The 18,103-nt window shown below is 43.7% G+C and overlaps 1 protein-coding gene across 2 annotated transcripts in view; it reads left to right on the forward strand.

Moving 5' to 3' along the window:
- LOC121532035 (calcium-dependent secretion activator 2) overlaps nt 1-18,103 on the forward strand; it is a 236,643-nt gene that overhangs the window by 144,475 nt on the left and 74,065 nt on the right. For both annotated transcript variants that reach the window (XM_041837679.2, XM_041837680.2), the window contains exons 13-17: nt 541-728; nt 11,561-11,662; nt 12,878-12,941; nt 13,171-13,294; nt 13,489-13,589. In XM_041837679.2, coding sequence (XP_041693613.2) covers nt 541-728; nt 11,561-11,662; nt 12,878-12,941; nt 13,171-13,294; nt 13,489-13,589 — 579 coding nt within the window. The remainder of the gene's footprint in view (nt 1-540; nt 729-11,560; nt 11,663-12,877; nt 12,942-13,170; nt 13,295-13,488; nt 13,590-18,103) is intronic.

Raw genomic sequence — 18,103 nt, forward strand, 5'->3', positions numbered from 1 at the left:
TTAGCTGTCAAATGTGCTGTATTTACAGTGATAATTGAGCATCTGTTATAGCTCCTGCTTTAAACTTATAGATTGCCTTTATTTTTGTTTGAAAATGTGTACCCTAGTTTTGAAAATCCCTAGTTTTTAACATAATTTAGTTGTTCAATTAAATAAAAAGAATCCAATCAGTAGAATGTTGGCATAGAAGGCTTAGCTATGGCCCATAGTCTGGTCCAGCAGTAATGCTCTCTTCTACGGAACCATATACATCCCCCGCTGCGGTGGGATCACAGTTCCATCCCCACATCCACATCAGCCCTACACATGTATTTCTCAACCCTTTACTATTCCCCCTGCTTATCTGCTCCCATCCTTTTACAAGTAAATTAAAATATGTAAGTAGTTCGGAATTCCATTCTCAAAAAAAAAAAAAACGTAATTATCGATCAATTTTTTTCAACAGATTCCAGCAGACAATCCAGTCAGAGACCATCAGTGGCAGGCTCCCCAATAACTCAAAGCTGTCCTCTCTAGCCTTTCCTCTGTTTGTGTCCACAGGGATGGTTCAGTCCAGGTCAGGTGTTTGTGCTGGATGAGTACTGCGCCCGCTACGGTGTGAGGGGCTGCAACCGCCACCTCAGCTACCTCCGGGATCTGATGGAGTACTCTGAGAACAACACCCTGGTCGACCCCACCCTCCTGCATTACAGCTATGCCTTCTGCGCCTCCCACATCCATGGCAATAGGTACATACATCGACAAGCTCCACAAACAAGTTACAAAAGTGTTGTATACCGTGTTGTACTACATCAACTACAGGTTTTTGCTTTTACTGTTTGATAAACTGAAATGTTGTCTCCGGAGCTCAGATGGTCAGTGTCCAAAAAATATACAAATAAAAATAACCAGTAAAAAGACTCAATGTTGTTCACACACTTCCATTCATTGCCCCTACACACGTACAGTGCATTCGGAAAGTATTCAGACCCCTTCACTTTTACCACATTTTGTTACGTTACAGCCTTATTTAAAAATTTATGAAATATATATTTTTTCATCAATCTACACACAATACCCCATAACGACAAAGCAAAAACTGGTTTTTAGAAATGATGGCAAATGTATTAAAAATAACAAATAAAAACACCTTATTTACATAAGTATTCAGACCCTTTGCTATGAGACTTGAAATTGAGCTCAGGTGCATCCTGTTTCTATTGATTATCCTTAAGATGTTCCTACAACTTGATTGGAGTCCACCATGATTTGAAAAGGCACACACATGTCTATATAAGGTTCCACAGTTGACAGTGCATGTCAGAGCAAAAACCAAGCCATGAGGTCGAAGGAATTATCCGTAGAGCTCCGAGACAGGATTGTGTCGAGGCACAGATCTGGGGAAGGGTACCAAAAAATTTCTGCAGCATTGAAGATCCCCAAGAACACAGTGGCCTCCATCATTCTTAAATGGAAGAAGTTTGGACCCACCAAGACTCTTCCTAGAGCTGGCCACCCGGCCAAGCTGAGCAATCGGGGGAGAAGGGCCTTGGTCAGGGAGGTGACCAAGAACCTGATGGTCACTCTGACAGAGCTCCAGAGTTCCTCTGTGGAGATGGGAGAACCTTCCAGAAGGACAACCATCTCTGCAGCATTCCACCAATCAGGCCTTTATAGTAGAGTGGCCAGACGGAAGCCACTCCTCAGTAAAAGGCACGATAGCCCGCTTGGAGTTTCCCAAAAGGCACCTAAAGGACTCTCAGACCATGAGAAATAAGATTCTCTGGTCTGATGAAACCAAGATTGAACTCTTTGGTATGAAAACCAAGCGTCACGTCTGGAGGAAACCAGGCACCGCTCATCACCTGGCCAATACCATCCCTACGGTGAAGCATGGTAGTGGCAGCATCATGGTGTGGGGATGTTTTTCAGGGGCAGGGACTGGGAGACTAGTCAGGATCGAGGGAAAGATGAACGGCGCAAAGTACAGAGAGATCCTTGATGAAAACCTGCTCCAGAGCGCTCAGGACCTCAGACTGGGGTGAAGGTTCACCTTCCAACAGGACAACGACCCTAAGCACAGCCAAGACAACGCAGGAGTGGCTTCGGGACAAGTTTTGAATGTCCTTGAGTGGCCCAGCCAGAGCCTGGACTTGAACCCGATTGAACATCTCTGGAGAGACCTGAAAATAGCTGTGCAGTGATGCTCCCCATCCAACCTGACAGAGCTTGAGAGGATCTGCAGAGAAGAATGGGAGAAACTCCCCAAATAGAGCTGTGCCAAGCTTGTAGCGTCATACCCAAGAAGACTTGAGGCTGTAATCGCTGCCAAAGGTGTTTCAACAAAGTACTGAGTAAAGGGTCTGAATACTTATGTAAATGTGATATTTCCGCAGTACATGTCTAAAAACCAGTTTTTGCTGTGTCATTACGGGGTATTGTGTGTAGATTGATGAGGAAAAAAATATATTCATTTCAGAATAAGGCAGTAACGTAACTAAATGTGGAAAAAGTGAAGGGGTCTGAATACTTTCCGAATGCACTGTACACACACTTTCACATTCTCCACATACGCTGCTGCTACTCTGTTTGTTTTCTATCTTGATTGCCTAGTCACTTTTAACCCTACCTACATGTACATATTAACTCAACTACTTTGTACCCCTGCACATTGACTCAGTACCAGTGGTCCTTGTATATGGCCTCATTATTGTTATTTATTGTGTTACTATTTTCTCTTTTTATTTGCAAATGTTCTGACTTTTTTTCTTTGCGTTGTTGGGAAAGGGCTCGTAAGTAAGCATTTCACGGTAAAGTCTACACCTGTTGTATATTTGGCTCATGCGACAGATACATTTCTATTTCATTTATAGGCTGTCATACGTGTATACGGATTTCTCCTCTCAGAAATCAAGGATTTTATTTGTGTCCTGGCCAAAAGAATAAGTCAAAGAAAAACTGGGGGCTTTTGTGTAAAGTAAAGACGAGTCTTGCAAAGGGACTTGACAATACCACAATAGTAACCACCCGGGTTGGCCCCTTCTTTGCAGTGGCTATGTTGGGCCTCATTTCTCCATTATTTGAGAAGGAGGGAGAACGTGTACAGAGACTCTCACAAATTAGTACTTAGCTTTTAACTCTGCATCAGAGTGTAATATGATTAGAAAATAATTACAGGTTCAGCATCAGCTTTTAATAGGTAATGATAATTGTTCCCTTTCCTCCCTACTTGTTTTCTATTTTTTGGGGGTTTATCATGATTCATTTCTACACACAATTTCTCAAACCATATATGGTTGAGGGTTATCATTTAGATTTAACTAAATATCCAAGGTTTTTACATCCAGAAATGTTTTCATTACCAACAAATAATTATTATCAAATATTATCATATTTTCAGGACGTGTAACACTAACACGCATCCATTGGTACTTTTCTCAAAGGCACAAGTTATTAGTTTCTTGTATTTAGTCCGATATGAGCAGTATACCTTGGCCACTTGTCGGCTTAACAGCTCCACTCTGTTTCCCACTTACAGTTCTCTTACGGCTATTAGTTTCCCACTTACCTCAAATAACCCCCACTTGACTTCCCCTGTGATAAATGCTAATATATGTGCTTTCTCTCTTTGCTCAGTAATTTAGCAAATTAGAACAGTAATGATTAGCCTCTCTGAGTAATCACCACGTATAAACGTGAGAGATTGCTGGAACTGGCTTTTTGTCAGTTGGAGCTCTAATTTGAATAATTGATGCCTATTCAGTACTCTCGATGTTGGCAGAGAGGGCGGGGAAGGGAGTGGAGGCATTGGGTAGCATAAGGCCACAGACAGAGAGAGTGGAGGTAGTTTTATGCAACAGCCGTATGCAATCTGTGACTTTCTTGTCTTGTCAAAAGTGCTGGGCCTGTTTCTAAACGAAGGGGATGGATCTTGGCGAATGTATACTTTATTTTAAATTATATAAATAATATAAAATCTGTCAGATCTACTTTGTACACAAAACCCATGCCCTTTCTTCGTGATGTGTGTGTGCGTACCCATTTTGGGATTAGCCTTTGCACTTGGAGACCAATAGTTGTCAAAGAACTGGTTGATTTGAGGTTACTATTTCCTTATCAGAGCTGTCATTTTCGGTTCTCAGTTAATAGGTTAGAGGCTGTTGCACAAAATTCATTTTCTGCTAGATAATGTAAGTCTTTAACAATCACAATCTTTGTACAATGGTTGTGAATGTGGCTTGTGATTTCAGAATAAAAGTTGTCATTGAAAAGGGGACACTTGCTAACTTTGTAACAACTTTTGTGGATCACTGGTTTTGATTGACAGATCGAGAAAGAGTGGACTCGTTGAGCTTTGCCACCGCCATGGGTTCATGCAGGTTTGGCTTCCATCTTCATGAAGATAGCTATTTGGGAGCGGTGCAAGGTTACAGGAGCCCATGGCAAGGAGGGCCAAAGGGCAGCACTGTGAGCTGTTATGAGCCTTGTGGAAAGTGACAGTGGACACATAATCTTCTGCTCACCTCCCTCTCACCTGTCACTTCCTATCCCCCGCCTCTCAGAGACGTCCGGCTCTCATGGGCTCGGAATGTGACTTGAGCTTTTACTTCTGTAACCCCAACTCCCCCATGCCACCCATCCCCTGTGTCTCCTAACTGTCACCCATGTCTGTTCCCCACGCTGCTAAAGGGAGGAGACACACACACACGGTGCCCTGCCATGCGTGGCCGCTGCCTCACCGTCAGATGATGCCCACTCCATCGGATGTGATTAACCCAGAGATCCTGAGGTTTGGAGCGTGTTCGAAGATGACAGTCAACACTTACAGATGAGCCATATCCACTGTAAACACCCTGACAGTAACCCACAGCCCCATCCTGGAGCCTGTTAACCCTTTGTGAGTGGGGGTCAGCATTTAGCCTCCACTCAAACACGCTCGCTTCATTTAGCAGCAACAATGCCTCTGCCCTCGACAAGCTGTCGCACTTTGTCCAACTCTGACGTGTGCAGCCAAGCATGACAGGAAGTTTGATTGGATTTGATAGCAGTCAGTGAAAAGCTATTACGGGAAAGCCAGTTACATGTACAGGGGTTCTACTTGATATTTTTTAATGGCCTATCAGGGTATTTTCAATTTGGCCTGTTGCCAACCATTTTTGGTTAACAACGCAGGCTTAGAGTGCTGGTACACTTTGAATGTTACAAGGATACCAACATAGAGATGTTATGTATTAGAGGACTGAACAACTGAAGTGACAGTCTATTTCTTGTCCGACTCCATACTACAAAACTGTCAGTATTGACCAACCTTGCAATCTGGTGTTTTGCTTGTGTTAATGTGACTATATTTGTATAAGGCATGTTCCCTTTTCTAAATGAACAGATTCCCTATCCTTGTTAATTGAATTTCAGCAACTGGTCAGCTCTCAGGACCCATGGGCTTGGGCTTGGACTAAGGTCGAGTGTGGGAGGCCTAGTCTATGGCCTAAGGCTGAAGATGGGGAAGCTGCAGAACATGACCCTTATATCTTCATCTGGACATTTGGGCTGGAGTGTGAGGGAGGAACAGAACAAGAAATCCACTGCCTTCTTTTTACCACGACATAAAAGAAAATGTCCTTGCCATCACATGAGCGAGCACTATCCTTTATCTGTTCCTTTGGGATTAGCTGGTGCTTGTTAAAGGGGGTGGCAGCAGGGGGGGTTAATGAATTGACAGATTTAAGGAACAACAGGGTTTACAAGTTGTCCTTACAAGTGCTTTTGTGGAGAGGGGGTTGCTTTTCATTGTAGATCAGGGCCTTTTGGTAATTAAGCGGAGAGGAGTTGAAGTGAAGGCCTTATGTCCATAATAATAATACATGGGACTTAAATATAGCTTTTCAATGAGCCAAAGTCACTTTACAATTATAGAAACTAAACAAAAAACTGATATTAAAACATAACAATGCCAGATTAAGCAGTAAGAAACAAAAACATGAAACAAAGGGGATAGGGCTAAAGAAGGGAAAAGTGTGATGTGTCAGTGGATGAGTGAGCGAGCAGGTGTTGTGCATGTGTGTATGTGTGTGAGAGAGATTGTGTGTGTGAGAGAGTGTTTGTGTGTGTGGGGTGGGGAGGGACTAAAAGATAATGGACTCAGAGTCACGGATTGCTGGAGAGGGAGTTCCAGAGCTTTGGAGCAAACCTGGAGAAGGCCCTGTTGCCAAAGCTCTGAAGCGTGAACCAGAGAAAGGCAAGGTGGCCTGCTTTGGTGGAACAGAGTGAGCGTATGGGTTGGGTGGGGAGAAGAAGGTCAGAGAGGTAAGGGGGGACAAGGTGGTGAAGAGCTTTGTAGGTCAGAAGGAGGAGGATCTTGTCATTAATGCGGTGGGAGACATGGAGCCAGTGGAGTTCACAGAGGACGTGGGTGATTTGCTGCCAGTGTGGGTGAGGAGTCGGGCTGCAGAGTTCTGAACCATTTGGAGCTTATAGAGGGAGCGAGAGTAGTGAGTTGCAGTAGTCGAGACGGGAGGAGATGAATGCGTGGATGAGGGTTTCAGCGGCAGTACGGGAGAGGGAGGACCTGACTCGAAGGAGAGGGTCCAAGATGACGCCAAGGTGCGTGGGGTGAGGGAGAGACAATGGTGTCATCAATGGTGAGGGTGAGGTTGCCTATGAGGAGGTGTTTAAGAGAGGCAGGATTCAATGTGAGTCAGAGGTGGGTCTGATGAGGGATTTGGTGGTGATATAGATCTGGGTGTCATCGGCGTAGCAGTGGAAGTCGAGGTTGAAGTGGCGGAGGATCTGACCAAGAGGGAGGATGTAGATAATGAAAAGCAAGGGACCCAGCACAGAGCCCTGGGGGACACCCTGTGTGACAGCAGTGGAGTCAGAGGTATGGCCATTGAGGGAGATGTAGTGGGTCCGGTTGGTGAGGTATGATTGTAGCCAGGAGACTGCTGTGCCCTCAATACCCAGGCCCTCCAGTCTGGTGAGCAGGACTTGATGGCTCACCATGTCAAAGGTGGCACTCAGGTCGAGGAGAATAAGGATGTTGAGGGCACCAGCATCAGCAGAGGTTAGGAGGTCGTTGATGACTTTGAGGAGGGCAGTTTCAGTACTGTGGAGGGGGCAGAAACCTGACTGGAGGGGCTCAAATAGGTTATTGTTGAGGAGGTAGGTTTGTAGTTGGGAGGCAACAGTCCCTTCAAGAGTTTTGGGGAGGTTGGAGATGGGGAGATAGTTTTTGAGGATGGAGGTATCTAGTCCGGGCTTCTTTAAGATGGGGTAGAATCGGCTGTTTTGTAGTTGGAAGGGACAGTTCCATGGGCGAGGGAGAGATTGACAATGTGGCTGAGATATGGACAGAGAGCAGGCAGGCAGGCTTTGATGAGAACAGTGTGGAGAGGATCCAGGGAGTAGGGATGTGCACGGTTATTCGAATATAAGAATATCCGAACTGACGTTAGAAAATGGCGCTGACAGAATTTTGTTTTTTTGTGTGTTATTTCTTACATTATTACCCCAGGAATTTCTTTGTGTTACTACATACAGCTGAAAATCACTTTTGGTTATCAGAGCGGCAGTAACTCACCAGCATTACGACCGGGAATACGACTTTTCCGAATTGGATCCTTTGTTCGTACCTCCCATGGCAATTGAACTGATTCCAGAGGCTGATCCAAAACACCGCTAGCGGAGAAGAGGTATTTGGAGTGGACTTCTTGTCCGACTCAGGAGTCACACACACCATCCACCGCTTCCGAGTATATTACTCGCTAATGCTCAGTCTCTGGATAATAAAGTAGACGAGCTCAGGGCGAGAATCTCCTTCCAGAGAGACATCAGGGATTGTAACATACTCTGTTTCACGGAAACATGGCTCTCTCGGGATATACTGTCTTTGTCCATATAGCCAGCTGGGTTCTCAGTATATCGCGTAGACAGAAATAAAATACTCTCTGGGAAGAAGAAAGGCGGGGGTGTTTGTTTCATGATTGACCACTCATGGTGTGATTGTGATAACATACAGGAACTCAAGTCCTTTTGTTCACCCGACCTAGAATACCTCACAATCAAATGCCGACCGTATTACCTCCCAAGAAGATTCTCTTTGGTTATAGTCACAGCCGTGTATATTCCCCCCCTCAAGCCGATACCACGAACTTCACTGGACTTTATGCAAACTGGAAACCACATATCCTGAGGCCGCATTTATTGTAGCTGGGGATTTTAACAAAGCAAATTTGAGGAAAACGCTACCGAAGTTCTATCAACACATTAACTGTAGTACTCGACCACTGCTACTCCAACTTCCGGGATGCCAACAAGGCCCTCCCCCGCCCTCCCTTCGGCAAATCTGATCACGACTCCATTTTGCTTCTCCCTTCCTATAGGCAGAAACTCAAACAGGAAGTACCCGTGCTAAAGACTATTCAACGCTGGTCTGACCAATTGGAATCCACGCTTCAAGATTGTTTTGATCACGCGGACTGGAATATGTTCCGGGTAGCCTCTGAGAATAACATTGACGAATACACGGATACGGTGACTGAGTTAAGAATACACGGATACGGTGACTGAGTTAATTAGGAAGTGTATAGGAGATGTTGTACCCACTGTGACTATTAAAACCTACCCTAAGCAGAAACCGTGGATAGATGGCAGCATTCACGCAAAACTGAAAGCGCGAACCACCGCATTTAACCATGGCAAGGTGACTGGGAATATGGCCGAATACAAACAGTGTAGTTATTCCCTCCATAGGGCAATCAAACAGGCAAAACGTCAGTATAGAGACAAAGTGGAGTCGCAATTCAACGGCTCAGACACAAGACATATGTGGCAGGGTCTACAGACAATCACGGACTGCAAAGGGAAAACCAGCCACGTCGCGGACACCGACATCTTGCTTCCGGACAAGCTAAACACCTTCTTCACCCACTTTGAGGATAACACAGTGCCACCGACGCGGTCCGCTACCACGGACTGTGGGCTCTCCTTCTCCGTGGCCAACGTAAGACATTTAAGCTGGTTAACCCTCGCAGGGCTGCCGGCCCAGACGGCATCCCTAGCCGCGTCCTCAGAGCATGCGCAGACCAGCTGGCTGGAGTGTTTACGGACATATTCAATCTCTCCCTATCCCAGTCTGCTGTCCCCACTTGCTTCAAGATGTCCACCATTGTTCCTGTACCCAAAAAAGCAAAGGTAACTCAACTAAATGACTATCGCCCCGTAGCACTCACTTCTGTCATCATGAAGTGCTTTGAGAGGCTGGTTAAGGATCATATCACCTCTACCTTACCTGACACCCTAGACCCACTTCAATTTGCTTACCGCCCCAATAGATCCACAGACGATGCAATCACCATCGCACTGCATACTGCCATATCCCATCTGGACAAGAGGAATACCTATGTAAGAATGCTGTTCATTGATTATAGCTCAGCATTCATCACCATAGTACCCTTCAAGCTCATCATTAAGCTTGGGGCCCTGGGTCTGAACCCCGCCCTGTGCAACTGGGTCCTGGACTTCTTGACGGGCCGCCCCCAGGTGGTGAAGGTAGGAAACAACACCTCCACTTCGCTGATCCTCAGCACAGGGGCCCCACAAGGGTGCGTGCTCAGCCCCCTCCTGTACTCCCTGTTCGCCACGACGCCTCCAACTCAATCATCAAGTTTGCAGATGACACAACAGTAGTCGGGAAACAGCAGAGGGTGCACACCCCTATCCACATCGATGGGACCGCTGTGGAGCAGGTGGAAAGCTTCCTTCCTCGGCATACACATCACTGACGATCTGAAATGGTCCAGCCATACAGACAGTGTGGTGAAGAAGGTGCAACAGTGCCTCTTCAACCTCAGGAGGCTGAAGAAATTTGGCTTGGCACCTAAAACCCTCACAAACCTTTACAAGATGCACAATTGAGAGCATCCTGTCGGGCTGTATCACCACCTGGTACGGCAACTGCACCACCCGCAACCGCAACCGCAGGGCTCTCCAGAGGGTGGTGCGGTCTGCCCAACGCATCACCGGGGCCAAACTACCTGCCCTCCAGGACACCTACAGCACCCGATGTCACAGGAAGGCCAAAAAGATCATCAAGGACAACAACCACCCTAGCCACTGCCTGTTCACCCCACTATCATCCAGAAGGCGAGGTCAGTACAGGTGCATCAAAGCTGGGACCGAGAGACTGAAAAACAGCTTCTATCTCAAGGCCATCATACTGTTAAATAGCCATCACTAGGCGGCTTCCACCCGGTTACGTAACCCTGCACCTTAGAAGCTGCTGCCCCATATACATAGACTTGAAATCACTGGCCACTTTAATAATGTCACTCACTCTAATGTCACTGTGAATTGTGATATACTGCACTGTTGGAGCTAGAAACACAAGCATTTCACGACACCCGCAATAACATGTGTATGTGACAAATAACATTTGATTTGAAATACTTTTTGCGAGTGATAATTTAGTTTGGTCTATTTTAACACTGAAAAGTATTTTTCAAAATTAAATTAAAATATCCATGTGACATTGTTACATACAAGGGTATGCCATGATATTTCAAATTATTAATTTAATAAAACAACCTTTTAATGTAGTTTTATGACGTGCGCCCCATAAAAAGGCCGGTAGCCGACTGATAACCTTCACCTGTCGTGTAGCTTGTTGTGTAGCTTGTTGTTTATGTTGGCCAATCAAAGCGGCAAAGATGCTCAATGTGTAGCAAGTGGAGTGAGAGTTCACTAATGCAATGCAAGGTGGAAACTACGGAATTAGAAGGAGAAGGCTACAACGAGCAACCAACAGGTAGGCTGCTGTTTATCTGAATGGGTTGGGGAGAAAGCGCCGCATTTAGCCTCAATTAGCCTAGCAGGCTAGCTTCTCTAGGCTACTCCAGTCAGGACAGGCACTGTTATATGGGATGGTAAATAACATTGTGACTGCTACAAGTTAGGTAGTCTTGGCTGTAGCCGAGTTGTCTTGCACTCTCTCTCTCTTTCAGTCTTCTCGCTCCCATCTCATACACACCGACCCCTTCACAGCTGCAGCAATAGAGTGCCAGCCTCTCTCCCTCGCACAGCAATGATCAGGTTAAAAACGGAAGTTTATAAAAACACATGTATTTTGAATATCCGGATATCCGCCCAAAATTCATGAGACTATTTGAATAGTGAAATTATTTCAAACCCCCATCCCTACCAGGGAGCAGACTTTAAAATTAATTATATATAGCTATTGATTCTTGAATATAACTTATAAATGCCTCATGACCTTAGTCCAACTGTCTAACCTCATCAGAACCCCAAATATACGCTTGTTTTATTCCATTGTTTGTAAACAATGTAATTGTAAACAAACACTGTATAGCTTCAAAACATGTTTAAAACTATAATTTTGATCTCGTTTATGGTCAGTCCTTGCATCCATAGCCCAGTCTATGAATTTGAGAGCGGTTAGTTTTCTCCAACCCCATCCCTAAGGCATTTACCCAAAAAGTTGACAGGGTAGCCGCTTTGTTGTTGTTTGAACTGCAGATTGCCCCTTTAATGAAACGCTCATCAAACATTTGTGTGTGGGTTTTTTCAGGCCGGATGGAATGGGCACAGTGACTGAGGAAGAGAGAGAACAGTTTGAGGACATAAGAGGCCGTCTCCTGAGTCTATTGGACAACCAGATCATCCATTTTAGGTACTACTTCCTCTAAGATTGACATGATTACAAACGATGGTATGTAGACTTCATAACATTTGTCAGTAATGCACTAGTAACTGAGTATAAATAAGAACTTTCAACACATTTAAACATGTGCGAAATATTGTATATTGGATTCTTGGTCAAGACACAACCCTAATTGCTCCAGGGTCGCCTTTGATAATGGCAGACCCTGGCCGTGACCCCAGGAGAGTTGGGATACGAACAAAAAAAACATTTCCAATTCATACATGCGTATCAATACACACTTGAAATAGGAAAACTATAAGCACCCACCAAATTATTATTATTGTTATTATCTGTGAGCTGCTATTCACAATTATTGTGTTGTATGGCCTTATTGTCAGGGCCATGGAAACAGATCCAGACCTTGAAGGATGGTTTGTTCAACGCCTGTGAAGGGCCCCTCCATCTGGTCCCAAGGGGGAGAGAGGGTAGATGGGGACAAGGAGTTAGTAGGGGGCTGTTGAAAGCAGCGGGAGTCAATAGCAATACTCCTCAACGACAGGCTAATGGCAGTAAACAATAGCCTAGACAATGTTGGGATTATGCTAATATGCAGCAGACAGAAGCGGGGTGCATATAGTTCAGGATTAAGGGGGACCACAGCGAAGTTGATTAAGGGCTATAAGAGTCGTTTGGTAATTCCTCACCACGCACTAAGAAGGGACATGTTTGACAGGGACCACCTCAAATCCCCTTAAAATATGATATCCACATTTGGGAGAGATATTGGCCTGTAGTTCAGCATCTATTTGCTTGTTTCCAGTCCATTATTACAGGAGAAATCAAGATCACCAGTCCCAAGAGCCATACAGGCAATACACGTGTGGTCATGGTCATTTGCCTCCCACTTCTGACCTCTACTTTGTTAAGGGCTAGCATTTCAATATTAGCTCACACCTGTTGTTTACGAAGCATGTGACAAATACAATTTGACTTGATTTTGATCACCCACAGTTTGACCTAGTGTACATAAGATTTTATTTGATATGATTTTGATTACCCACAGTTTGACCTAGATATTTGTGCCGGTCATTGTCTAATCAAAGAATGCAGTAGGCTATAGTCAATAGACAGTTTCTGTGCAATGTAGTGCATTTGCGTCCATTCATACATCAAGCATTCCCACAGTATCGTTCTTGAAAATGATGGTGTAGATGTGATGTCCACTCACACTTGTATCCACAGGTACTGTTTCCCCTTTGGACGACCAGATGGGGCCCTCAAAGCGACACTCGCCCTGCTAGAAAGGGTATGTTGTGCTGGAAAAGCTATGTCTGCCGTCTAAGTCTGTTGTTATTCTTTTGAGTCTACATTGTATCTGTATTCTTCATACTGCAGACGTTTGTGTAGACAAGAATGTGTTGGGATATCCTTGTGGCCTTCCACTAAAACAGGTTTTTGGTCACTCTTGTAAGGATCTAGAAGTCAGTTTTGTTGTGTTTGGCATTAGGCTTATGACTGTGTTTGGTTAATTCTAGGTTTTGATGATGGACATCACCACACCGGTTCCTCCTGATGAGATTAAGATGGTGGTCCAGAAATGTCTGGAGAAAGCTGCCCTTATCAACTACTCCCAGCAGACCGAATACGCTCAGATCGAGGGTATGTGCAAGCCCGGCTCACGTCTGGTGATATTACTGTGCCGAATTTCACTGTCATGTCTCTGTGTTTGACTTTGTTAAAGTATAAGGTTTGTCAGTGTTCCTAATACAGTATACAGGGTGCCAGGTAGTGTTTAAGTGTATCTGTGTGCTAGTGTCACAGTGCTAGCATGTTTGTCTGTGCTAATGTAACAGCTGATGCTCAGGCTGCCCCGGAGAAGAGGTTGGAGGACATGATGCGACTAGGAGAACTTTGTATTGAAGTCCTGCAGCAGAATGATGAGCACCATTCAGAGGTAGGACCATTCCGCCAGACTAACAGCATCACCCTCAAAACACACACACACACCTTTACAAACTCTATGTGCACCAGGGTTGGGGTCAAATGAAATTCAAATGGCTTATTTATTATACACATCACCATAGTATTGTTTATTTTGACGTCATGTATGGTTACCAATACCATTTAGCATAAGGTTTAAACATTAGATTTTTTAAACAAACTGTCCTAAAATAATTTAAAATAATATTGAAATCATGTTGTGGGTTGTCTATAATAATTATTATCCCACAGCTTTGTTGAATTCTCATTTCTGATTGGCTAAAAGGGCATTCTAGAGTGAGTATTACACGTAGATATATTTTTATATATAACAAAACATACATTTCCTAGAATGCATTAGATCAAACAGTATGGAAGGGAACAATCTAACATCTCATGACAAAGAAAAATACAATTTGACATCTTTGATTTATAATCAAACTAATATTTGAAATGGTATTTGTATTCTTTATATTAATAAGTGGCATATCCTTTTGATAAAATATTTGTCAAATGAATGAGACTTTCATGTCTCAGTTGAATTGCTTTGAATTCAATTCTACTTCCTTCAATTCATATTCAATTCAAGTTCCGCTTCATGTGGGGTTAGGCCAATTCAAATTCATTGTTTGAATTAAATTAAATTCAGAAATGTCAAATTGACACAAACCCTGATGTGCACAGAGCTTTAGCTTCACAACACTTACCATAGTGTACTCAGTAACAGTGCATTCAGAAAGTATTCATACCCCTTGACTTATTCCACATTCTGTTGTTTTACAGCCTGAACTCAAAATGGATTAAATATATATATTTTTTGCACTCATCTACACACAATACCCCATGATGACAAAGTGAAAACAAAACGCACATTTATTGAAAATGAAATAAAGAAATATCTCTTTTACATACGTATTCACACCCCTGAGTCGATACTTTGTAAAAGCACCTTTGGCAGCGATTACAGCTTTGCGTCGTCTTGGGTATGTCTGTATCAGCTTTGCACATCTGGATTTTAGGATTTTCTCCCATTCTCCCATGCAGATTTTATCAAGCTCTGTTAAGTTAGATGAGGAGCGGCGGTGAACTGCAATCTTCAAGTCTTTCCACAGATTTTCAATGGGATTCAAGTCTGGGCTTTGGTTGGGCCACTCAAGGACTTTCACATGTTTGTCCTGAAGCCATTCCAGCATTGCTTTGGCTGTATGCTTGGGGTGATTGTCCTGTTGGAACGTAAATCTTCAAGGATTTGCCTGTATTTGGCTCCATTCATTGTGCCCTCTATCCTTACCAGTCTTCCAGTCCCTGCTGCTGAAAAGCATCCCCATAGCATGATGCTGCCACCACCATGCTTCATGGTAGGGATGGTGTTAGATGGGTGATGAGCTGTGCCTGGTTTTCTCCAGGCATAGCGCTTTGCGTTCAGGCCATAGAGTAAAATGTTTGTCTCATCAGACCACAGAATCGGTTGCTCTCAGTGTTTCACGTGCCTTTTTGCAAACTCCAGGCGTGCTGTCATGTGCCTTTTTCTCAGGAGTGGCATCCGTCTGGCCAATCTCCCATAAAGCCCAGATTGGCGAAGTGCTGTAGGGACTGTTGTCAGAGTGGTCATTGGGTTCTTGGTCACCTGCCTGACCAAGGGACTTCTTGCCCGGTTGCTCAGTTTGGTCGGACAGCCAGCACTGTCAACTGTGGGACCTTATATAGACAGGTGTGTTTCTTTCTAAATCATGTCCAAACAATTACATTAGCCACAGATGCACCTGAGCTCAATTTGGAGTGTCATAGCAAACTAGTGTTAATACTTATGTACATTTTATTTTCATTATGGGGTACTGTGTAGCAGTGGAGGCTGCTGAGGGGAGAACGGCACATAACAATGGGCGGAACGGCGCTAATGGAATGGCATCAAACACCTGGAAACCATGTGTTTGATGTATTTGATACCATTCCACGGATTCCGCTCCAGTCATTACCACAATCCCGTTCTCTCCAATTAAGGTGCCACCAACCTCCTGTGGTGTGTAGATGGGTGAGAATTTTTTTTATTGAATCCATCTTAAATTCAGGCTGTAACACAACAAAATGTGGAATAAGTCAATGGGTATGAATACTTTCTGACGTCACAAAACATAGTATACAGATCAGAAAGAAAGGATTTGTTCATGCAAATGTCTCTAATCTCAGCAAAGTGACTTTCAACAATGCAGAATATTATTTTGCAGTCAGTATATGCCTCCTCCAATGCCTTGGTTACTTTAATAACACAACAACTTAACTCTTGTCACAGATAAATATTTCAGTTGAAATGCAACCTTAAATGCTGTATTGGTTTCTATTTTTTAATGATTCTTGACCGTGCCACACCAGAAGGCATTGCTTGATAATTTCACTAAGAACTTGTGACCACTTATTGTGGTGATGCCCATTCCTATCCTGTGTCTGTGATGGCCGCTGTTTGCCAAAGTGGAAGATGATACATCAAGTGCCAACACTGTAGTAATGCTTCCAGCGAGAATAGATCAAAACAACGCCCACGGCCCATACGCACACGTCACTCTTATGGTACGGTGTAAAACTGATCAATCATAGGTGTTGCGACATCCACGAACACCATGCATTTGCCTAATAAGTGGCAGCGCGGATTCAGACATCTGTTTCTGAGCGACAAAGCTATTTATAACTGGCTGCAAATCTTGGGCTGTCACGACCACACATGAGATAAGGTCCTTCTTTGTGGTTGGAGCTTGGCGCTGGAGAGTTTGGTGGGAGGCCGGCCACGTTGGCGCATCCCACGCACTGTCAAAGGCAAAACGTTGAATTAAGATTGCTTTCCATGTTTTCGGCATTTGTGTAAATCAAACCGATGATGACCCTCTTCAGTATTTTATGGTAAGTGGAAAACCCAGAGATGCCCTCACTTTCTATCATTTCTGTCTTTCTCTTTCCCTCTTTTTCTAATATGAATTGGAAAGGGAGGAGAGGTAAGTTTGTCTAGAACTAGTAGATATATGGAGGCTTAAATATCCTGATCTAGTGAGATATACAGTGGGGAGAACAAGTATTTGATACATTTTGCAGGTTTTCCTACTTACAAAGCATGTAGAGGTCTGTAATTTTTATCATAGGTACACCTCAACTGTGAGAGACGGAATCTAAAAAATCCAGAAAATCACATTGTATGATTTTTAAGAAATTAATTTACATTTTATTGCATGACATAAGTATTTGATACATCAGAAAAGCAGAACTTAATATTTGGTACAGAAACCTTTGTTTGCAATTACAGAGATCATACGTTTCCTATAGGTCTTGACCAGGTTTGCACACACTGCAGCAGGGATTTTGGCCCACTCCTCCATACAGACCTTATCCAGATCCTTTAGGTTTCGGGGCTGTCGCTGGGCAATACGGACTTTCAGCTCCCTCCAAAGATTTTCTATTGGGTTCAGGTCTGGAGACTGGCTAGGCTGGAGTCTGTTTGATTGAGTGTGTGGACAGGTGTCTTTTATACAGGTAACGAGTTCAAACAGGTGCAGTTAATACAGGTAATGAGTGGAGAACAGGAGGGCTTCTTAAAGAAAAACTAACAGGTCTGTGAGAGCCGGAATTCTTACTGGTTGGTAGGTGATCAAATATTTATGTCATGCAATGAAATGCAAATTAATTACTTAAAAATCATACAATGTGATTTTCTGGATTTTTGTGTACCTATGATAAAAATTACAGACCTCTACATGCTTTGTAAGTAGGAAAACCTGCAAAATCGGCAGTGTATCAAATACTTGTTCTCCCCACTGTACATGGCGGAGACTCAATCAAGCTAGTCGTTTTGACTTCTTTCTTATGTCATTCTCGTTGGCACCAAAAGTTTAAAAAGTGTTGATAGGGGACAGAATGCAGTCGGACCATCATATAATTGGCATATACATTTTACATTTTTAGTCATTTAGCAGACGCTCTTATCCAGAGCGACTTACAGTTAGTACATTACTGGGCGAGGATATTGGAAATGTAATCAAAGCCTATTGGATGATAACTTATTTTTAACTAGGACAGAGGAATATATACAGTGGGGAAAAAGGTATTTAGTCAGCCACCAATAGTGCAAGTTCTCCCACTTAAAAAGATGAGAGAGGCCTGTAATTGTCATCATAGGTACACGTCAACTATGACAGACAAAATGAGATTTTTTTTCTCCAGAAAATCACATTGTAGGATTTTTTATGAATGTATTTGCAAATTATGGTGGAAAATAAGTATTTGGTCACCTACAAACAAGCAAGATTTCTGGCTCTCACAGACCTGTAACTTCTTCTTTAAGAGGCTCCTCTGTCCTCCACTCGTTACCTGTATTAATGGCACCTGTTTGAACTTGTTATCAGTATAAAAGACACCTGCCCACAACCTCAAACAGTCACACTCCAAACTCCACTATGGCCAAGACCAAAGAGCTGTCAAAGGACACCAGAAACAAAATTGTAGACC

Source organism: Coregonus clupeaformis, unplaced genomic scaffold (assembly GCF_020615455.1).
Source record: "Coregonus clupeaformis isolate EN_2021a unplaced genomic scaffold, ASM2061545v1 scaf0073, whole genome shotgun sequence".
Lineage (NCBI taxonomy): Eukaryota > Metazoa > Chordata > Actinopteri > Salmoniformes > Salmonidae > Coregonus > Coregonus clupeaformis.